The sequence below is a fragment of the Pipistrellus hanaki genome (genome assembly GCF_964339955.1).
Source record: "Pipistrellus hanaki genome assembly, chromosome: 12".
NCBI classification, from domain to species: domain Eukaryota; kingdom Metazoa; phylum Chordata; class Mammalia; order Chiroptera; family Vespertilionidae; genus Pipistrellus; species Pipistrellus hanaki.
Window position 1 is genome coordinate 5987375 of NC_140514.1, and position 24086 is coordinate 6011460.

The 24086-nt window shown below is 33.8% G+C and overlaps 1 protein-coding gene across 10 annotated transcripts in view; it reads right to left on the reverse strand.

The window, feature by feature from the left end:
* The window catches only part of PUM2 (pumilio RNA binding family member 2), a gene marked incomplete at its 5' end in the record, with an annotated part of 68093 nt that overhangs the window by 31087 nt on the left and 12920 nt on the right, over window positions 1–24086 (reverse strand). For 4 of the 10 annotated variants that reach the window (XM_084900011.1, XM_084900010.1, XM_084900006.1 and 1 more), the window contains 9 exons: window positions 659–788; window positions 2360–2502; window positions 5069–5194; window positions 6460–6553; window positions 6795–7065; window positions 10384–10553; window positions 11089–11276; window positions 14651–14759; window positions 21335–21403. In XM_084900011.1, coding sequence (XP_084756137.1) covers window positions 659–788; window positions 2360–2502; window positions 5069–5194; window positions 6460–6553; window positions 6795–7065; window positions 10384–10553; window positions 11089–11276; window positions 14651–14759; window positions 21335–21385 — 1282 coding nt within the window. Of the gene's footprint in view, window positions 1–658; window positions 789–2359; window positions 2503–5068; window positions 5195–6459; window positions 6554–6794; window positions 7066–10383; window positions 10554–11088; window positions 11277–14650; window positions 14760–19372; window positions 19447–20320; window positions 20462–21334; window positions 21404–24086 lie in introns of those variants that run through there. The other 6 variants (XM_084900008.1, XM_084900007.1, XM_084900004.1 and 3 more) reach the window with 3 other exon arrangements.

Consider the following 24086-nt stretch of genomic DNA (forward strand, 5'->3'; position numbering starts at 1 on the left):
CATATTGCCAATTTCTTTTACAAAACATTTATTTTGCAAAAACGAAGACCGCTGGGTGAACAGGTGTTTCCTAACCAACTGGTTTTTTCTCGAAGGACTGCCCTGAGAATTCTGGGCTATTTTCAGCTGGAAAGATGCTACAGTTTATGCCATAGAGAAAAAATGGCACTGGCTGCATAGAGTCGTCCCGATACACCAAGGTTCTGGGTTCAATCCCTGGTCAGGGCACATACAAGAATCAATCAATGGATGTATAAATAAGTGGAAAAACAAACCAGTGTTTCTCTCTCTCCCCCTGCTTCTCTCTTTCTCTATAATCAAGTGTGTGTGTGTGTGTGTGTGTGGGGGGGGGGGGCTATGTTGAGAATTCTAATACATATTTTCTATCCCTGTCATTCAATCTCATAAATAGTATTAATTTCAACTTTTGGCATCTGAATTGTAAATAATTTATTGCAAGGTAGGCAAGATTTTTCTTGATTATTCACTCTTCAGTGTGACAGTCCACATTTAATATTTTAAATCTATTCAAATAGCCAGTCGCAGGTTCGATCTCTGTTGGGGAGTATAGAGAAGGCAGCCAATAGATATTTTTCTCTCTAAAAATCACTTACAAAATAATATCTATTAAAATTTCTACAAATAACCAATTATATACCTGGCATGCCAGTAGCAAGACCCTGACCAAAAGCCAAAGTTGGATTTGTTGCTGCAAGTGATTCTGCTTGTTGCCCTTGCTGGCCCTGACTGGGAGTAAGAGGGCGCTGACCTGTTCCAGCACGAAGAACCTACAAAGGACAAATGATTTCCTTAAAAACGAAATTATAAAGTAACAGATACATAAATTTATCTTGGACAACTTTGTATATATCACAAATAGCCTTTGAATACTCTTTGAACATATTTATATGCAATGAAATGTCAATTTAGCATGAAATACAAAATACTTAACATTAATAACACAATCATTGACTCTTGACAACTAGAACAATCTATTAAGCAACATGGAGGTTCTAGAAAAATTACTTTTAGTATTTATGCTCTGACAAAATCTTAGATGAAGACAAGAAGTTTAACTTATGTTTTATTAGTCTTTAATGCTAAACACTGAAACATAGGAAGCTTAAGGAAATAAAGTATCATTATTCATTCAGTCTATTAGAGATTGTAGTTGAATGAAAACTTCTAATTGAACAATTGTTTTTAGAATTCAGAAGCTGCTTTTTAGGATAAAACCTTGGGGTGAACAAAAGAACACAAGATTATATCAAAACAAAGCGAAAACTACTAGGGCTGGTCAAATTTTACTATTTTGCAATATGTAGTTATTTTAGTGATTAAACACAAGCACAATACACATTAATTTCATAAAGATGAATATTTAAGTAATTGAGGATAAGGGGATTCATTCATTGTAAGACCATCCTATAAGTAAGCATCACACATGGGTGCATTATTCAGGTAGTTTGCCTAAAAAAGAAAAAAATTTAGGTTAAAAAATAATTTTTATGTGTTTTTGTATCTATAAGGACTGAACCAAAAAACAGCTTCAACAAAACATCAATATATAGTATTAAACTGTGTTAAAGAAAATTTAGAATAAAATTTAACTGGCAAATAAATAACACTATATTTGTCATCAAACTGTTGCGTTGCTATAAATATGTTGAATTTGACAACCAGATATCTGGAATTTATCAATAGTTTTACATTTACCAAAATAGTTCTAGGAAAGTGCTTGAAATTAAAAAAAAAAAAAAAAATCTTTGTGATAAACATTTTGTTTGAAGAAGGTAAATCTAACCTTTAGTGAAAATATTTCATCTTTTCGTGCTTAAAAATATGAAGTACCCAGTAATCTTCTTTTTCTGGTCAGAACTATATTAAGTTAATACTTAAAATAGTAATTTAAATATCCAGAAGAAAACTGAAAAAAATTGAAGTGACAATTACTTTGATAGAAACATTATTAGCACACTTTAGGAACTGAAAAGAAAATTTAATATTGCTAGAGGTTTCAACAGAAATGTAAAGTTGAAATACAAGCAAATCTTTAAATTCATAGACTACGGATTAGAAAAAAAATCATGTAATCGAGACTTGTGCACTAACTACACAGGTATGGACAAAAGTAGGTTTAGTTTTTTGTATGGAAAAAGACATGCAGGTTATGATTATTAAAATAGCTTTATTAACTAAAAAGAATGTCACAATGGCGCAGTAAACCTACTTCTGGCAATCAGATATATGCATCTCACATATTGAAGAAAATAAAGAGGAAAGACACGCATTTTGAACACAGAGAGCTCAGATAATTTCAGACCTTTCAGATATTAACAGAATGAAGGCAGGCCTATACCTGTTGCTGTCCAGGCTGAGCTTGAGATGCGGCTTGCTGATTTGCTGTGTTGTTGGCCGCAGCTGCAGCTTGTTGCTGAAATAAATTGGCTGGATAAACCCCCCATGGAACACCATAATACTGAGGTGGAACCACTGCTGGACCTAAACCCCACATCCCCGACACACACACAAAAAGAAAAAAGGAGGGGAAAAAGTCACTACATTTTATAGATAAATGAGGTCAGTCATCACTAGATCATAAAAGGGGACAATAAATTCTATATCCACTTATACCTACTATACCCTTTTATTTTTGCTTATTCTATTAGGGAGAAAGTCTCATTGAAACATTAATTATTATTAGAGAGAGTGTATATTCAAGAGCAACAACAGTGGCCTTAATGGAGAAATGTGAAGCTAAACTTAAGAGGACCAATGAATTAACAGGACAGTAAACTATCCAACATTCACCGAATGCCAGTTTATGGGTTTGATACTGACAAACAAGTTAATTAGAAAACATTATTCACCAAATAATTATAAGACCCTCTATCCTCTATTCATTACTTCTCTTAAAAATATTTTCTGACTATTGAAAAGAATTTTGAAAATAAGCTAGACACTCATCTTCTGATTTGCAATCTATAATATAAAACTAAGGAACATCCTGGTACCAAGCTTGCCACAATTATACTTGAATAGCAAACCTTGAATTTTAAAATATTTTTCATATTTAAAGTAGACTTAGTCACAAAGCAACTGAAAATCACACAAAAACATCAGTGTTTATGTGTTTAGGAAAATGGGACTAGTGAGTCAAGGCAAGAAAAAACTAGTTAATATGAGCACAGAGGAACACAAATATAAGAAAGCAAACTAAGAAAAATAAAATTCTTTCTCTTTTACTTAATTCAAGATAATGTTTGATCCCTAGAAAGTAAGCAGCATCATGTACAATAAGCCCATCATTAAATTAATAAACAAGGTGTCATGATTCCTAAGAAACATGTCCTAATATTTCACTGAAATGGAATTTAGTATATCTGATTTGTTGATTTTAAAGAGTCAGAAGACTACCAAGAACCTCTGTTCAAAACAGTTCATAGTAGCCATTAACAGCTATTAATAGCTTGTGGCTATTTAATAATTAAAAGTTGGATAGCCTAAATTGAGATGTGTTGTTAAGTATAAATATACACGAATTCTGAAGAGCTGGCATAAAAAAAAAGGGGGAAATATCTATTAATAATTAAAAAAATATTGATTGAATATTGAAAAAATTTTATATATGTTGGAATAAATCAAACATTGAAATTAATTTCATCTTTCTTAACTTCTGTAAAGTGGCTATAAGAAAAATTTTTATTACGTTATCTGGCTCACATTATGTTTCTGCTGGACAGCACTAGAAAGCCGAAGTCCAGAATGCCTCGCATGCACATCTCAAAACTAATGACCTCTTAAAGTTGCTTCTTTCAATTTCATAGATTAATAATTTCTGCATGAATGATATACCAGCACTTTACAGACTAACATCCAGTTAAATGGCACCAAAAAAACTCACATGCAGCTATAGACCAAAAACTACTGAGTGTGATAGATTAGTTTCAGTCAGCAAAGTAAGAAATTAAACAATATAAAATTAACTTTTTTTTTCTTCTTCACTTCTTAAACTCCTGAATAAAAAAGGCCCCGAACTCCTCGGCAAAGACTGTTCTTATTCCAGTGAACACACTTCTGTGGATGACATCACCCTGTGCCTTCCTTGGTAACCAACATAAACCATGCCTAAGACAAACTCATTTCAGTCTTTGTAATCAAGTCAACCTAAAACACACCCCCTCACCCCTTGCCAAAAATTCCTATATACCAGCAAATTACTTTGCTGAGGGAGTGTGCCTGACAAGCACACAATTCTTCCTTACTTAAATGAACAATAAATAGAGCTTCAGTTTCTAAAAAAAATCCTCCCCAGTTTTATTGTGATATAATTGACATATAACACTATATAGTTTTGGTGTCTATTTCAGTTGAGAGGTGGTTTCAAGGTTTGACAGTTTTTTAAGAAGTTCTTTCTAACTCCAGCCCATCTTTTGTCCCTCAGCTTACTTGCAAATTTCAGTATTGCTAAACTTTACTTTTACATACTCGTAACTTAAGAATGCAGAAGCACTTTAACGTATACTTTTCCTGACCTGGATATTTACATCACTAACCTATTTTATTTTTTGAAAATTAACTTTATTTTACATCGTCTCTGTGGGTAATGAATGGGATTGGTCACAAGAATGAAGATTTGTTTGGCAATGTAAGATTTCTGAAACTAAAAAACTAAAAGGTAAACCAATTATGTATAGGAGGAAAGTTATCAGGCTTATGTTTCTTCTGTAGCATTACAGTTAAAAAATAAATCTGGACCTAGCTGGCTTGGTTCAGTGGATAGAGCATTGACCTGCGGACTGAAGGGTTTCGGGTTCAATTCTAGTCAAAGGCACATGCCTGGGTTGTACAGGAGGCAGCCAATCAAACACATCATTGATATTTCTATCTCCCTCTTCCTTCCTCTCTGAAATCAATTAAAAAATAAAATAAAATAAAAAATTCTGGAAACTTCAGCTCATCCTGTATGTTTCAGTTGTTCCTAGGAACTTCAAATTGCCCAAAATAAAGCTTATACCAAGATTAAAACTAAATACATAATAAGCAACAAGGATGAACAGTAAGTTACCTGCTAATGTTGCTGCTGCAGCCAATCCTGCTGCGGTATATGGGTCGGTCCCTGCAGGAGCAGCACTAATAATGTATGGATTTGGCACAAATGCAGCTGGAGCAAGGCCTGCTGAGAATACACCAGCTGTATTTAAAAGGGGGAGAAATAATGAATGAAAATGTAAAGTATGATTTTCGTCATTAGGTAAAAGCATTTCTACTTTAAATTTGGGATGGAGGAGGATGTACTTAACAGTTTAAATTCTTGGGCATTTAACAATATATTTAAAGGTTCTTCATTTCTGAAATAGAGATTCTGATGGCCAAAGTTTTCACTTTTCCAACCAGAAAATAAATCAAAGTTAGCCAAAATAAGATTGGCATAAAAAATGGTTACAGGTGATAAAATGACATAAAACTATACATGCACATATATTATGTCATATTCCTGGTTTTGGCACTGTACTATAATTACGTAAAGTATAGCTGGGGAACCTTTAAAAAACCAGCACAGACAACACATACTTGAACTCTAGTAGTAACAAATGTGTCATTTTAATAATTCACATTAAAGACTAAAGGTTGGTGTGGCTCAGTGGTTGAGTGCTGACCTATGAACCAGAGGTCTTAGTTCCTAACATGAAGGTCAGGGCATATGCCTGGGTTATGAGCTCAGTCCCCAGTGTGGGGCATGCAGGAGGTAGCCAATCAATAACTCTCTCTCATCACTGATGTCTCTCTGCCCCCCCCCCCCCTCTTTTTTCCTCTCTGGGGAAAAAAAAAAGACCAAAGGTCCAAAACCTTAATGAAGGAATAAAATATTTTAAAATTTTTTCTTAGGATTTCTTTTTTTTAAGACCGCTTTAAAAAGAAACATTCTGTCCTAGCTTGTTTGGCTAGTGGATAGAGCATTGACCTGCGAACTGAAGGGTCCCGGGTGCAACTCCAGAAAAGGGCATATAGACTTGATCCCCAGTGTGGGGTGTACAGGAAGCAGCCAATCAATGATTCTCATCATTGATGTTTTTCTCTCCCTCTTCTTTCCTCTCTGAAATCAATAAAAAATATTTTTACAAAAGTAAAAATTCTGACTTAATAATGGATACAAATAATTTCACTGGAATTTCCAAGTGTTTGACTCTCTCAACTGCACACTGTGAAATAAAATTATTTGCTGACATTTTTCACTGAATTAGATTTTTTATTAATATATAACCAAGGATACACACAATAATTAGAAAGAGTTCTTCCCTAGTAAATCTTTACTCCTGCCATGTAATCTATTAATCTTTGATGATCTCAATGAGATGTTTAAAGGAATAATGAAATAACACTCTGTAAAAGGAAAAACATCCAAATGCTTTAACACAGGATTGAGTCTAATCAAAATGGTAACTTATAAAAACTCACCTATATGTGGCTGCTGAGCTGCGGCTAATGCATATTGCTGCTGTTGAGCTGCAGTTAACTGCTGAACTGTTAATGCATTAGTCCTTTGAAAGAGCTATTTGGGGAAATATTTAATACAAAAATTAGTCTCAAAATTACATTTCTATTTAGAAAACTGTGAATAGACTATTTTACACACTTAGTTAAAAAACTTTCTCAACTACAAAAACATTTATTCAATAAAACATGAAGTGTTCAATTGCACCCCTATTATTCATGTTAACGCCTCATGGCACTTCAGGCTACACACCAATACATATGTAAGAGGAGCATCTTTAAAGGAGGAGCATGCTTACCTGCTGCTGGGAATTGTAGTCAAAAAGGCCTACAGTTGCTCCTGAAGAGTCCATTGGTACCTGATTACCAGGATAGTCAAACTGTAAAGAATCCAGACCAACTTGTTCCATGGCATCCAGATTCTGAGTTTCAGGATTTGAAAATTCTTCAACAAGTGGTTTATTAGCTGTAGAATTAGGAAGAGGGCCCAATCCTTCTGGGGAATTAGTATTGGGGCCCAGGCGCTCAACTACTTCAGTTGGAGAGGCTTGACGACTCCCAGGAGTACGACTATATAAGAAAACGGAAAGGCATTATAAGTAAAAGTAACAAGTAACTCAAAAATTGAAATAGGAAAGCAAAATCATAAAAAACACATGGTTGTAAAGTAGAGAGGGCAGATTAGACATCCCAGGTCACTAACCATTTCATTTTAAAATATTATTTGTCTGTTTAAACTAAATTCTTCTTTAAAACTGACATGGTCTTATCTTTAAAAATTATTAATGAATTTTCTTTCCAATTTAAATAGCATAAAGATATAACTCAATTTTATAGATAAGAAAACTGGCCAATACCACAACTTAGATTACCTAAAATATTTTTCTCAAATCATAGACAAAATGAATAGTAGGTATAAAGAGCCAACTGGAAATGGCAAATATGGGAAAGCTCAAAACCAAAACACCTACTATACTCCTGTCTACCAGCAGCACAGAATTTTGTTGTAATATTCTGCTAAATATTTCAGAAATAACTGGCTAACGGGATCACTATCGTCTTCAATACTTAAGGGCGTAAAAGTAGAATACAGCAGGAAAAGGCAGTTGAACTAAGACCAATGGCAGACTCCTGACTCTGAATATGATTTTAAGCAAATCATTTCATCTTCCAGGCCTCAGTTTCTTTACTGAAGAAACTAAAAATGACCTGCGGTTCCAAGTAAAAGAAACCAACCAAAAACTATTTCTAAACCTCTCCCCCTCCACCCTCTGACAGCTCCCCAATTTGGCATAATCTTTATGACACCAAATTGCTCCAGTTTAATTAAGTCATCAGAAAGAAATGAAAATGTGTAACACTGATCAAAACTGTTTTTCTACAGACTAGCCTCCTTAACTTTCCCCAAGAAATTGGACTAAACTTTAAGCAATGACTCTTTTATAAAAACAACATCTTTCATCATCTAAACTTTCTTTTTACTTCCAGATAAAATGAATCCTCATTTATAGTCCGTTTTTTTCTACAGTAATATATTTTTTTTAATTTATCTTTATTGTTGAAAGTATTACAGATTCCCCCTTTCTTTCCCCACTGACCCCCTCCACCCCCCAGCAGTTCCCTCCTGGCCCCTCACCACACTATTGTATGTGTCCATGTGTTATGCATATAAGTTCTTTGGTTAATGGTTATGCATATATGCACATAAGTTCTTTGGTTAATCCCTAACCCCCCATCTTCCCTCTGAAATACTTGAAATAAGAACCTTTCCCCGTACAAGAAATAAGTTTGTTTTGAGGAACAATGAGTTCATAGTATATTCATATATGTGCTTAAATGGCAATAATTATTTTACCTGGTTTTCAATGCCAGTTTTTACACCTATGTAACTGCCCCAAACATCAGGTACTTTACATTGGGATAAATTTGCTAACACATACAGAACATTTAATAAAGCAATTACTGAATTATAAGAATGATTTCCCAGATATTTAGGTGAACTTACATTTTATTTAAAGATCAACCATTGTCATATAATATTAAAAGAAATTTCAAACTCCTTTCCCCTTTAAGCATACCTAACTTTTCATGTGACTATTGCATATGTTTATTAATCATTCAGAATATATGGAGGAGGGGAGTGAGACTGAAAGGATGTTCTTTAAAATCAGCCAATTAAAAAAATAAAAAGACAGTCTGCTAGAGGTTTTTTCCCCACTCGTTTCAGTTCTATTCCGATAATGTAAATATTGAGGATTTATCAGTTAATGTACATATTAATGACATGCAGCACAGTGACCATATGGCCACAGCTATTAGTTTAAAATGCTTTTACACTGTCAGGTACAATACTGTGTCAAAAAATAATTCCCAAACAATTTAAATACATACTCCAAACTCAATAGAAAATTAAAATGCTAATAAATGTAAAGTTCATATTAATATGGAAAAGTATAATCTCTTATACAAAACAACTCTAATTTAGCAAAAAGTGCAGGATACAATAGGAAAAAAGTCATGTGCTGTCAGTGGTGCTCTTTTCTTGCTATAGTTAATGGTGTATTAACACTTCAATTATAAATGTATACTCTGAGGGTTTATAATCAATTCAATTTTAAATGCATGCCCTTGACAAAAATTTAAGATTTGGTAACAACAGAAGAGCAAAATCAGGATAAAGTTCTAAGACAAACTGACTAGCATTAAATTTATTTTTTATCAAAAGAGGTTTCCTGGTTTTGGATGCTTTTTTGCATATAGGACAAATAAAATGACACTTTTAAAGAGCCCTGTTTCTCTGCTTTTGATAACTAAGGCAATGAATGAAAAGTGTACTACCCACATGTACCTACACTCAATTAATGGATGAGAAAAATCTCAAAGAAATGGCTCATTTTCAGGGACAGGCCCAAAGCATCTGATTATTGAAGTATAAAGTATAGGAAATCATTACAAAGAAACAACTTCCTAATATTTAGACAAAGGTGCACCGCCTAACCTAAGACTAAAGGTTAGAAGAAATATTTTTTAATTGCCATAAAGAGACAACTAAAAAGCTACAACTTAGAGAATTCTGAGCTGAAAGCTAACTTTTTGAGGCCTCTAATATGTTCCCCACTTTCCAATTTCAGGAATATTTAGTATTAGCACAAACATATATAAAGGTCATAGATCCTCAGAGCTAATTATGTTTCCTTATTTTTTTTTATTTTATGTTTCCTTATTTTCAAGATTAAGAATTAAATTGGAGGTAGGAAACACAAAACAGGGATAAAAATAGGAAACTCCACAGAAAAGTGCTTAAGAGCAACCTGAAACCCTAACTGGTTTGGCTCAGTGGATAGAGCATTGGCCTGCGGACTGAAGGGTCCCAGATTCGATTCCGGTCAAGGGCATGTACCTTGGTTGCTGGCACATCCCCAAGAGGGTGTGCAGGAGGCAGCTGATCGATGTTTCTCTCTCATTGATGTTTTTAACTCATCCCTCTCCCTTTCTCACTGCAAAAAAAAAAAAATCAATGGAAAAAAAATTTTTTTTAAAAGAGCAACTCTAAGAAATCTGCCAGGAAAAATCACAGATTAAATTTGAAATCCACTAAACTTTAGCAGGGAGAAAAAAGTTACAATTTAGAAAAGTAACAGCAGTTTCTAACATTAACGCCTTCAATGGAATGCACTAGAGAGAATATTTTTAAGAATTGTTTTTTAAAAAATGACTCATAATCATTAATATTTATTTAAAAAATTAAATCTTCCTCCAGAGTAACACAAGGTACAAAGGGAAATAACATAAACCAAAACTGGAAAAATGTCTACATCAGTTACATCAACTAGTAGTAATAATCCCTAAAGAGAGATGCTTTTCTTCTTGAGAAAGTTAAAATCTTACTGAAAATCTTTGCAATCGGCATCCATTCCATTTGGCAAACCTCTGCCATTTATTTTAGAATCATCATCATCTCCTTGTTTAAGATCTCTGTTTTGGTCCTCCTCAAATGGAGAAGCCTTGCCTTTTTGTTCTCCTTTCTCAGGTCCATCTGTTTCAGCATCTCTAGTGCCCTGAGGAAAAAGAATCTGTTTGATTCTGAATATTTAATAGAACACACAAAAAGGGCACCATAAGGTGACCTAAAACTACACTATGGTGCATGTAAACAACAAAAACATTGAATCTTACTTTAATTTTGTAGTCAACTAATTTATCAAAGGCCAGAAAATTGAGTGCACATCAGTGATTTATAACAGAAGGGCTAAGGCAACCTTAACTATAGCGGTGCTGGATAAGCGGTACCACCACAAACGAGATTAAAATTCTACTTAATGCAGAGATGATTTTGTTTACTTACTTTCAGATCAAGTACTACCACAAATAAGCAATTTTAATCTTGCAAATTACATGTTAAGAATATAAATATTCCCTGGGGTTCTACTGTTTCATGTATTTTAAGAAGTGGCCAAGAGAAGAATTTGAACACTAATAGGAAGACACACAATTTCCTTAAGCTCTGGGAAGGGCCAGAAAAATAAACTGATTTAAAGATAACCAAATAACCACTGAGCAATTATTAAATATTTCTTTATTCAAAATACTTACAAAAGTTCCCTTCCTAAATCGAGAATCCAATTTATCAGCAGGAGAAGAACTTAGCACATATTCTACCATGCTCACACCAAGGCCTCCACTTTCTGATCGCGGAGACAGTATTGCATTTACTTCACTGTTTCCATGAAAACCCTGTCCAGATCTTCTCTGTACCATAATAGGCTGGGACAGTGAATGGTCTGTTTGGAAGAAAGAACACAATTTCATATTTGTACTTTTAAATTAACTGAATAAACTTACACAAATTAATATATTAAAATAAGAAAAACCAGAATACTATTTTATTTTTAATGTTATTACAGTCTTTATGAAAAGCTCTTCATTCTGCTGTCATACTGGGCACATGTCTTAATCCAGATAAAAAGAGCCATTTGTTAAAAAACAGGTAAAAGCCTATGTGAAGTTTTATATGTTTCGTTTTGTTTTAAATATGTCAACCAAAAAGGTCAATGGAGAAATAATCTATAAGCTCAGTTGCCTATAAACTTAAAAAATGAAGCTTCTTCAAATTAATGGTTGCCAGATGGGAGGAGGGCTGGGGAAATGGGTGGAAAAGGTACAGAGATTAAAATGTACAAATTACCAGTTATAAAAAGTCATACAGAATATAAAGTACAGCCTAGGGAATATAATGAATAATATAGTAAGTACATATGGTATATACCCTTAAAACTAATACTGTATGCTAACTGTAATTGAAAAATTAGTTATTTTGGTGATTCATAACAACTCAAAAACAAAAACCTTTAGGGATAAATCCTAAATTGGCAGAGGCACTTCTCAAGCTCACTGTTATGTACCGGACAGATGCAGAACACACGGTAACACTGCTATAAACACAAACTTAGTTCCAAAGTAGTAGTAACACAGAATTTTCTATTCTTGGTGCAAAAACTATGTATGGAAGATGTATAAAAAATTGAAGAAACACGCCGAAACTGGTTTGGCTCAGTGGATGGAGCGTCGGCCTGCGGAATGGAGGGTCCTGGGTTCGATTCGGGTCGGGAGCGGTTGTGGGCACATCCCCAGTGGGGTGTGTGCAAGAGGAAGCTGATCGATGGTTCTCTCTCATTGAAGTTTCTGACTCTCTATCCCTCTCTCTTCCTCTCTGTAAAAATCAATAAAATACATTAAAAAAAAAATTTTTTTTGAAAGGAACCAATAGGCTGTCAGCTATCTCTGGCTTATTTGGGAACATGTTCAATATTCAACATGAGGTCTAGTCCTTAAAGGGCTGAATTATCACAGAGGTACTCAGTCTTTATTTCATTGTAGCTGTAATAATGTTTAAATGATTGCTACCATATTAAACCATATGAGAACATTTCTATTTTAATGCCTTTATCCATGAGAGATTTAGTCATATTTTTTATTTGATCATTCACAATTCATTTACCCAATTTGAATACTGACTTACTGTCTGTTGTATGAAAGAACAAAGAAGATAGTCCCTACTCTCAAAGATATTATAGGCTTAACAAACAGAAGGCAACCATAACAGAGTAAAAGTGCTTCAATAAAAAAATCCAGAATATTATTAGAAGGGAACAAAAGGGTATCAATCTTTTCTAGTCTTAAGAGTAATTCCCAATAGGAAGGACATGAATAAAGTGGGCCCAAAAAAAGGGGGGAGGGGAGGGGAGTTAGGGGTGGAAAGAGCATTTCAGTTAGGAGAAACCAGCATGTTCAAAGATCTGGAAGTGCCAGGACAAAATGAAATTAACAATCACAAATAGTTCAGTTCAGCTGAGAAGAAAATATGACAATCTCCTGCAGTCACGGAAATAATCTTTCTTAGAACAACAATTCCTTTAGAACAGGAATGTGTTATTTATATTTGTACATGCTTGGAATTCAATAAAGTTTGTTCAGTAAATATAATAACTCCATTTCTCATGTCTCCTACTAAAAACTAATATTCCTTTTCAAAATTTTATCCATACAACTAAAATAATCAGGAGAGTGGTATAAGGAATTACCTAAAATTATAAATTAGAAATATCAGGAACAAATGTTGTGCTCAAGATGCTTTGCTTCGGAATGCTTTAAAAAATATCTGGTTCTGGTAAATACAGTTATTAATCACTCAACTCCCAAAACAAAAATCAAAGCATGTCTATCTACCAAGTTCTCAAGCACACGTGATTTCTAGCAAAGTACCTTTTGGGAGGAAAATGTATCTAAATGAATAATTTAAATTAAGAGTCCAATCTAATATAAGTTAAAATTCACGGGGGGATTCCTTGAGGCAAAAGATCATACCTCATAACGAATTGAGAATACATTACCACTGGCTGGGGAAATGGGTGGAAAAGGTACAGATCAAGCACTACCATAAACTGGTAATGCTTACTGGTTAAACTCAAAGAAAATTCTCATTATTTTAAGAAAAATTTAGTTTAAATTAGTAGTTACCAAAGCTTTCAATCTTTTTCTTAAATATGTTTTTTAATTGATTTCAGAGAGATGAAAGGAGAGAAATATTCATTGGCTGCCTCCTGCACATCCCCTACTGGGGATCAAGCCCGCTGAACCAGGGCATGGGTGTGACCAGAAATAGAACTGGCAATCTTTTAGTGAATGGAAAGATGCTCAACCAATTGAGCCAAACTGGCCAGGGCTTTCATTTCTCTTTTCATTTTTAATGCAGAGTATTAACTGCCAGAGAATAGAGTGAGAAATTGGGGAGCTGGGTGAAAATGGATAAGGAATGGGGAACCACAAACTGGTAGTCACAAAATGGTCCTGAGAATGTATAGAACAGCAGAGAGAACATAGTCATCAATGTAATAATTATGTACGGTGTCAGTTGGGTACCTTAAATATCATATACTTATAAAGTATATGATTGTCTAGCCACTATGGTATATACATAAATCTTAAAAAAAAAAAAAAAAGGGGGGGGGGGGGGGGAGAGAGACACAGCCAGTGTGGCTGAGGTTGAGCGTCAACCTATGAACCAGGAGGTCACAATTTAATTTCTGATCAGGGCACATGCCAAGGTTTCGGGCTCAATCCTGAATAGGAGGCATGCAGGAGGCAGTCGATCAATGATTCTCTCCCATTATTGATGTTTCTATCGCTCTTTCCTCTCCCTTCCTCTCTAAAATCAATAAAAATATTTTTTAAAAATTCATTCTGCTCCCTTTCTGGTAATTCTATCTTAGTAAGAAGTTTACTTTCTTTTTGGGTGTGGCTACTGTCTTATAAAGCTAGATTAAGCTGCAATTAGATAAATCTGTCACTGTCCTCTAATACAATTTAAAATTTCTATGGTTAATGCAGCCTCTATTTTAATAAAAATTCAGAATTTTAATAATCAGTTTTCATTTCAAAGAAAAACTTAGTAAATTCTTATTGTGACAAGCACTTCTAGTCAATTAAATGGATCATTAGATAAGGGTCAATTTAAACCTGATAATGTGCATTACAATGATTAATGAAATCTTCAACCAAGACATCACAAATTTTTTCAACTATTGCATAGGAGTAGGCAGGGTTTTAAAAAAAATCAAATAAATTAATAATTCTCACACAAATACCAAAAACTTACGAGAAGTTCCCCATGCAGTCTCTCTCCATTCATCATCCCCAAGAAAAATGCCTTTTTGTCCATCTTTTGTTGAATCATCAGGTTCCCAAAACTTTTTGGTAGGCAAAAGCTATTTGGGGGGAGAAAAATATTACATTTAAATTTTATTCTAATTACAAATAACTAATATGTAGAGGAAAGCAAACTTACCACTAATATGTATAAGTTAGTTTCAATGAAAATTCAGAGTGACCTATTACCTAATTTGTCTCAATAAAAAAATAACTTCCTACTTATATTTGAGTACTGGCTCTAATAATTCTAGACCTAAACATTAAAGTCAACATCTGATTTCTCCTAATTTTTCAAAACACATATTGGTTGAAAGTCATGTGATTTTCTTTATAAGTTTATCAAAAAAACTTATTAAATTTCTAAGATATACATAATACAATAAAAATATCTACACAGTGATAAAATATTTGCCTTTACTTCCAAATACTGCCCTTGGTTCACCTCTTATCCTACAGCTTCCTTGATGGAAAATATTATTTTCATTCCTACTTCACTTAATCAATGGAAGTGACCTTCACTACTCTACATAGGTCCTGAATACCAATAATCTATCAATTCCAAGTGAGGAAGCTATAGATAATGGAAGAGATACACAAAAAAAGATAATCAAATTCTTCAGAGATAACAATTTCAAAGTCCTGTACTCTTATCTATCCTATATTGCAACATACACAGCACATAAAAGTTATATTAATAGAATCATTCACTGATTACTCAAAATGTACATTTGGCCAATTCCTAACCATACTCCAATATTCATCTCAGGTCTTTCCTCTTCACCTTCCCTGACAGTCTATATGTTTATTTGAAAAGAACAGATTGGTTTTCTGAGACATGCATTTAGCATTTTAAAGCATTTGAAAGACTATCATCTGTCTCAGGCCTATCTTTCAACGCTCAGAATTAACATGTATATACTTATTTGTGTTTGCCTCCTTTATAGGCATGGAGACCTTATCTTTATCAGAAACATAAAATTAACTATAATAAAATAAATAGTAAAACTTGGATGTGAGAGATAAAATTATGTGCGTTGGGGGTTCAAAGTGTACGTGAAAGGTGAGGAAGACAAAGTAAATCATAAACAAATGACAACTAGAGAAGATGCATAGTGTGTGGAATAGGGTGTGAGGTAGAGGAATAGATACAGGAAGGTCAAAGTTGATGCTGATAAAGATATCTAGGTCAGATTATGAGAAACCTTAAAGACATACCAAGGAAACTGCATAGTATTACATTAAAGCCAAAGAGAATCAAGAGAGGTTGACAAGAGTGACACTGTTTAGAAAACAATTCAAGTTGCACATTGTAAGAATAGGAATATTCATTATAGGCAAGGAAATCAGTTTAGGAGAATTATAATAGGGTGAAGATGACAAAAACTGAAATAGTATGTCAGCAAGTGAGAAAATAGAATGGATGTGAGAAGCATTTAGGAGAATCAATAAAATATAAATGCAAATGAGGATGGGTTGATAAAAAAGATAGAACTTTAAAATTTGGTTAACAAGGTAAATGTTGTTCTATTGACCAAAACAGAACAACAACAACAACAAAAACAACCACAGTAACTGCTTTGAAGAGAATGGGAAAAATTCAACTTGGGCATGTTCCTAATCTACAGATATATATACTTTAATTTTTTTTTTTTTTTTTATATTTTATTGATTTTTCACAGAGAGGAAGAGAGAGGGATAGAGAGTTAGAAACATCGATGAGAGAGAATCATCGATCAGCTGCCTCCTGCACACCCCCCACTGGGGATGCGCCCGCAACCAAGGTACATGCCCTTGACCGGAATCGAACCCAGGACCCTTCAGTCCGCAGGCCGACGCTCTATCCACTGAGCCAAACCGGTCCCGGCTAATTTTTAATTTTAAAGGAAACTAACTTCTGCTATTAAAAAATTAAGTTTTTGCATGTTTGCATTTTCCTGGATTGCAAATAATATGTATTTAAAATTTAGACAATAATCTGCTCTAAAAAGGATCCCAATAAAATACTTTTCATGTAAATATGGAAACAAAAAACAAAGCTACTAATATAATACCAAAATGGTGTACTTAATATATTTAAATTGAACACTTAATCATAGTAAAAACCCAAGTTAATCCCTTAAAAATATCGTATAAATATGCCACTTGACAAAGAAAAATGACAAATGGTCAGAGAATAAAGAAATGCTCTTATCCCATACTTTAAGAAAAATGTTTCAATATCAAAAGAAGAAACCAAATGAAAAATTGAAATTAAAGTTATAACACCTTTATAGAAACATTTATCCCAGACACAGAAGTGGTTAAAACAAACTAATCTTCTGAGATATTAAAAATAACAGAATCTCTTTAGAAGACTATTTCTGGGTAAGGTTCAGTATAGTGCTTTAGTCATAGATCAATGCTTTAAAATGCAAACTGCACAAATGGGGGTGAGGGGGGAATCTATATCAAGCACTAATCTAGTGTGCCTACTTTTTGCCAAGCACTGTGCTACCTATCTTTTCACTTTGCAAACATTTCTAAGTTATCATGCACAAGAAAAGAACTTAGTAGTAGTTAATAATATTAATATTTCTAGCAAAGGCTGTTACCAACATTCCAGAAACAGCTTTCTGTGACAGTTTAGACATTGTCATACTTTTAGAGAAACTACTAGCTTAGAGAAACTATTACCTTTGTGACCAAAGGTTAAGTTAAAAGGACTAAATATACAGAAAGGCAACCATTCAGGACAGAACAGTTAAAAAAGAAAAGATTACATTGGTACATTGTTTAAAACTGCAATAAAAATAGAGATTTGCCCCTGGAGACTCTTTTACTGTAGTAATACATTACAGAAAACAAGGGCTAAGAGATCTTGAAGATCTGTAAGATACATTATCCCATAATTCACAAAAGTCCAAACTAAGGTCAGACAACTCAGTATATCTTGTCAATCTGCTCATCTGTCCTTCCAACTCAGAAATGATTGAATGGACATACAAATTCATCCTTCCATAGTCCTCCATTTTATCAGTTATTTTCTTCAAGTAGCATTTGTAGTTTGCCCTCTCCATCCCCAAAGAAATCAGTTAACACCCTAGCATACTGTCTCAAAATAAATACACTCTTGCTAGTCTATACTATGAGGGGCACTTAAAGGTCACCAAACTAACAAAATTAACATAATCCTAAGGATTTAAAGGTCATGTGTCTACATTATGTTGTTTTAAATTAAGGTGTTCACATAACATCCAATTTGGGACAGTTTTGAGAAAGGAGGTGATTGTGTTTTTAATAATTAGGCCATGAAAACAGATATGTACCTGGACTGTCTTGGCAATTTAGAATGTAAGGTGACTATAACAGAAATTCATACAAGGTTGAACTAAGATGTTAATAACTAAGTGTGCAGAGAACACGAAAGACACAAAGTAATTCCCTTCTAGGACTTTTCTGTTAATAAAAGATATCAATGCTTAATTTTTTCAAATCATACTATTTCCCCAAATTTTCTCCATTTCTAATATCCCTTAATGTCATCAGTAAACATTATTATATGTTTTTACTTCCAATATGAAGCAGTATTGTACATAGTCAAGGCACTCCTAAGTTAAAATTGCCATAGCACTATTAATAGTCTTGGGCCATAGAATTAACCATTTTGAGCTTCAATTTCCTCATTGATAAAGTAAGAATAATAATAAAGCTACTGTCAAAAAAGTTTTTATGAGGCTAGAATGAAATAGCATAGCTGTTTAGAACAGCATTTAGCACATAGTAGACACATTACTGAAAATATGTATCTTTTAAGAGAAACAGTTTATTCATGTATTATTATATTATTTTCCATATGAATAACTGTAAACCTACTTTTGCCCCACCCTGTATATTCATAGTAGATAGCAGCATCAAAATTTAAACCCATCTGTTTAATCCTAAGGTACTGTTTTTACATTCAACTACCACAGAAGATGGTTTTTTTAAGCATAGTGTAATCCATCAATGTTCCTGAAAATTTCCAATAATAGGCCACCACTAGATATAATGAATAAAACAGTTTAAGATTTTATCATATTTGGCCATATGCAGTTATTTATTATAGTGGATAAAGTTTAAGATAGAATTAAGACAGGAATTTATGCAGACAAAAATATGCTCAGGTATTTAAAAACTATTTGAAATAGCTGGTTTCTATTATATATACATTTATAAAATAGGTATATATCTCTGCAGTATAGTTTGAAAACACTAGTACATGGATTAGCTTTGCTCTTTTTAAGTATATGACATGACACAAATAGATAGGTCTTTTGATGAAAATGTGCTATGAAAAAAAATGGAATGAGTTTATGAATGAATGAATACAAACCTGTTTCTATTTGTGAATAAACAACTAGAAGAGACTGCCCTTCTGATGATGGGCATGATCTACAAAAACCAATACATATGCAAATAAATCTATATGTAAACAGTGCTTTGTACATTAGAGGTTTACAACTTAAGACATAATAAGGACAACTTTAATTTTTAAGAAAAAATCAAGAATAGGCCAATCCATTAAAAAAGGATGTCACTTTTAAAAAAAATAACAAGCAATTTTAGAAAACTCAAGAACCAGAAATTTAAGGCTGCTTTTATTTATTAAAATGAATGTATTCTGGGATAAAACAAAAACAAAAAACCTCACCTGTCAGGAAAGGAGGAGAAGACTGGTGAGAGAGAGACAGGCAAAGAAGGAAATCCCAGAAGGTTCCCTGCTGCCTGTGAGATGAGGAAAGATAGAAAGACTTGTGGGAGAGAGAACCCAGAGACAGAAACCTGGTAGGTTTCTTAGCTATCTCTTGGAGGTAACAGAATTAGTTGGTAAACTGTTAAGGAAAACACTTAATTAGTGAGTAACAGCTTATTTAAAAATACATTTTTACTAGATGAAGGTCATAGAAGCACTGATCTGCTGCTATCCACCAAAAAAAAGCAGGAAGTCTAAACCTAACCACTTTTACTCTGCATTTCTGACATTTCCATTAAGAAAACCTAGATTTAAGCTTAGATCATTTAACATACTATTCATCCCAGCTTCTCTCTTTCCAGAAACCTCAAATATCCCTCCCCCATCCCCAAATAACTAAACACTTTCAACTACTGGTTCTGATTATGATTTTTTTTTTTTTTTTACAAACTGCAATATCTTTGGATTTACAAATATTATTTAGAAATGAAGAGGAAAAAAAGAGCCAATCTGAAAATATATACACAATGTAGACTTGGGAAGTAAAGTGCTGGGAGGAGGGTATGTCTAAATAGAATTAAGGTAACGTGTGACTTTACTTGCTCTTAAAAACCATTTAAGTTCAAGTTTGTCACAGACTAGACTGAAATATTATTCAACCCTGCTTTTAAGATATGTTTCTTTCTAAAGCAGCAGGGGAAAAAACAAAAGCCCCTTTCAACTGCTTTTTATTCACCCACAGGGTAAATAATGCCTAAGCAGACTCCACTGCACTGTAGTGAAACTGTAATTCTAACTAAAAATTATTCCCTTTTTCAAAAATTTTTTAGGGCCCAGAATTTTACATTATGCACTGAACTAACAAGTTTACTTTGGCAATACTCATGCTTAAGCACCTTAACTCACCCTTAAATTTGTCCTCTGAAAATGACAAACTCTTTGGAAAACGCTGTTCTGGAGAAGGGGAGGGTTAGCTAGCTGCAGAGTGCCCTCTTGTGGTCCAGAGGAGTGACTGGACACTCTTTCTGCATCTGAAGAGCACAGCATTGGATGGAGTGAGTCTCAGGAAGGTCTCTAATCTACCAAAGTAAAATAATCTCCAGGAGCAAGCAATTAATTACACATCTTAGGTCTGTTCACGATTATTTTGTCTTATCAAAGTTCACGCTATGTTAGTACTACAGAACATGACAAAATAAAGATGTGACCACAAGGTTTTCACCAACAATTAAGATTTTTCTATACACTCATTAGGTATATGGAAAACTAATTATTTTTGATGCCTTAAAAAATATAATGATGAGATTAAATGGGATCTCCAAAGTCATATATTAACAGGACTGATAAAGAGCATTAAAAATTTTAGAATACCCACTGTGTGCTAATCATTCGAAGCTATCAATCTACTAAGGAAACTAATATAAAACAATAAACTAACCAGTAATATAATAAAGTATAATTAAAGATCTATAAGAAGTCAGATGAGGAAGTATAATTCCACTGCAGACAGCAATAGGACAATATAGATAAGCACCTTTTCCAACAGAGTCTTGTAGAGGATTAGAAGTTTTTTTTAAACAAACAGTGAACAAGGAGAGATTTTTGGAAGAGAGAATAGTGAACAATTTAGTATGGCTAAAGCAAACAACATACATATATAAAACAGAAGGACGAGAATCAAGAAGGCTCTTTTCCGAACAAAGTATTTATGAATCATTACAAATATAATACATTATTTAACCAATCAACTGGACACAAATCTCAGTAAAAAAAAAAAAAGCTGAAAAATCACAACTACATAACTGTATATTTTAAACACCTGCACCATTAACCACTAATTTCAAGATTTAGAGTTAAATAGGCTCAGTGGCTCAAATAATCAAAATGAAATATACATTCTTAGCATCCATAAATATTTACCTCTCCCATTCCCCGAGATTCTAACGCAAGAGCTTGAAAATCATGATTCATTTCATCCACAAATCAAACCTGTTGAATAACAAAAACAGAATTAGTAGAAAGAAAAATTTAAATAACGAACTATTTTTATATTATATTAAAGTTACTACTGATGTTAGCAAGAGTTGAGATGGGCAAGAACAAATTTCTCTATGGAGACAGGTTTTCCTAAACAGAGCACATAACAGCAATCTATATTAAAAACTGTGAGCCAGCCAGGCCAGTGTGGTTCAATGGTTGAGTGTCAACCCATGCACCAAGAGGTGACTGTTTCAATTCTTGGTCAGGGTACATGCCCGGGTTGCAGGCTTGATCGCCAGTGTGGGGGATGCAGAAGGCAGCCGGTCAATGTTGATGTTTCTCTTTCATCAATGTTTCTCTCTCCCCCTAAAATCAATAAAAACATATTTTTAAAAATTGTGTGGAAAAAGAAAATCTACTAGTTTCTTGAGCAAAAGAATAGAAGGAAAATAAAGATAGGAAGCAAGCTCAAGTACTAAAGTGCAGTTATCTTTTTCTTTAACATTGCAGTTCCTATTATAAAATTATTTTGCATTACATATTTCAGTTAAGGTTTTTCAAAATTCCTCAGCATTTCATTATTTGTAGATCTCATTGCAATAAAAAAATTTCACTAAAATTACTTTAGTGATGATATAATTCAAAACAACACATAAATTAATCAGCTGTAACTATAATGCTCATGTTTTCCTAAGAATAATTCCTTTCCATTCCCCTCAAATGCAAACTAAAATATGTATTTCTATCTTTTTCACTTCAAATAAGTAGTTAAAATTGCTTTTTATCTTTCCTATGACAGTGAATATGTTCTTGAGTAAAAGGCCCTTGCCTCATAGTGTTAAATATTGCTGGAGAAAAGCACTTAAGCCTAAAACAAATTCATAGCCCTCAAAGTTTTGGGCCTTACAATATAATCCTGTTTTGTCGTCCCCCCCCCCCCCCTTATCTCTCTCTCTAAAATTCCATAGCATTTTTACATTACAAAGCACTCCTTCCTTTCTGTAATCCTGCTCTCTGTTGCTACTTTGTCCCTTATAATTCTTCTTTTTTACTTTATTATAAGTTATCTAGTTGCTTCTTCACAGACTGTTACCATAAATGCTAGTGTTCCCTTAGTAGTCTATCTAAAATACTCTTTTCTATCCTTTGTTCTGAGCAATCTCTTCCACTCTAATTGCTTTGAGAAATATTCTTAGGACCCTCACCTCCATATTCATATTCCTAAACCAAATCTCTCTCTTCAAAATTTCCAACTATCTTTGACTTCAATAAAACACACTCTACACAAGAGAAAAAAAATCATAGACTAGAAGATATACAAAATCACATATCCAATACAGGATCTGTATCCAGAATATATGAAAAACTTTTTAAAAAATAAGAATAACCCAACATAAAAATGGGCAAAAAATCTGAACAGATACTATATAGAAAATATGTGGTACTGCATGATCTCACTCACATGTGGAATCTAATGAACAAAGTAAACTAATGAACAAAATAGACCCAGAGACAGAAGCATGGAAAAGAGTGTCGAACCTCAAAGAGAAGGTGGGGGAGGGTGGGTGGGCAGCAAGAGATCAACCAAAGAACTTGTATGCATAACCCATGGACACAGACAATAGGGCAGTGAAGGTCTTTTTTTTGGGGGGGGGGGGGGGGAGGAAGGGAGGCCTAGAAGAGGTCAATGGGGGGGAAAGGAGACATATGTAATATTTTCAACAATAAAGAATTATTATTATTTCTTTTTATATTTTATTGATTTTTTTACAGAGAGGAAGGGAGAGAGATAGAGAGCTAGAAACATCGATGAGAGAGAAACATCGACCGGCTGCCTCTTGCACAACCCCCACCGGGGATGTGCCCGCAAGCAACATACATGCCCTTGACCGGAATCGAACCCGGGACCCTTCAGTCCGCAGAACGACGCTCTACCACTGAGCCAAACCGGTTTCGGCAACAATAAAGAATTATTAAATGAAAAATAAAATAAAGTTTAAAAAAAGGTTCAGGGTTAAAATGATGACACAAAAGGACCCATGAAATGCACTGATTGTACTGTTTGTTGAACTCTATACTGTACTACTTGATATCACTGAAATAAAGATCCTCAGGATCTTTGTAGTACCAGAGGGCATTAAAAATGTTTTTGGTGTCTTGTGGAAAAAAAGAAAAAGTTATGTGGCAGCAAATACCGTAACTATTCTTTTCTCTTAACTTGTTAGGAAAGCTGGTTCACTAACAGTTCTCACACAACCAACATTTCATTCATCTGTTAGTTCAGGAAGCTTTTACTGGGCATTTTCAATGTGTAAGACTTTTCTTTTTTAGAGAGAGAGAAGGGAAGGGAGAAGGGAGACACAGATGTGAGAGGGAAACATCACTGGCTGCCTCCTGTATGCCCCCTATTGGGAAAACTGAACCAGCAATCCTTCAGTGCACAGGATTTTGTAAAGAAAACACTGAGTTAAAATATGACTACTGTTCTCAAAGAGTTTGAATTAGCCTGATATGTTTTCTGGTAATTGGAGGAGTAGCTCCTATCAAACCAAACCCTCCTAGAGGTAACAAACTCTGGATAAAATAAACAAAAATTAAGCTATAATTTAAAATAAATTAGTAAAACTTCTATAAACAACCCAGTTAAAAGGCTTGAAGATCCAAGGAACATAGTTTGGAACAAAGAGAACAG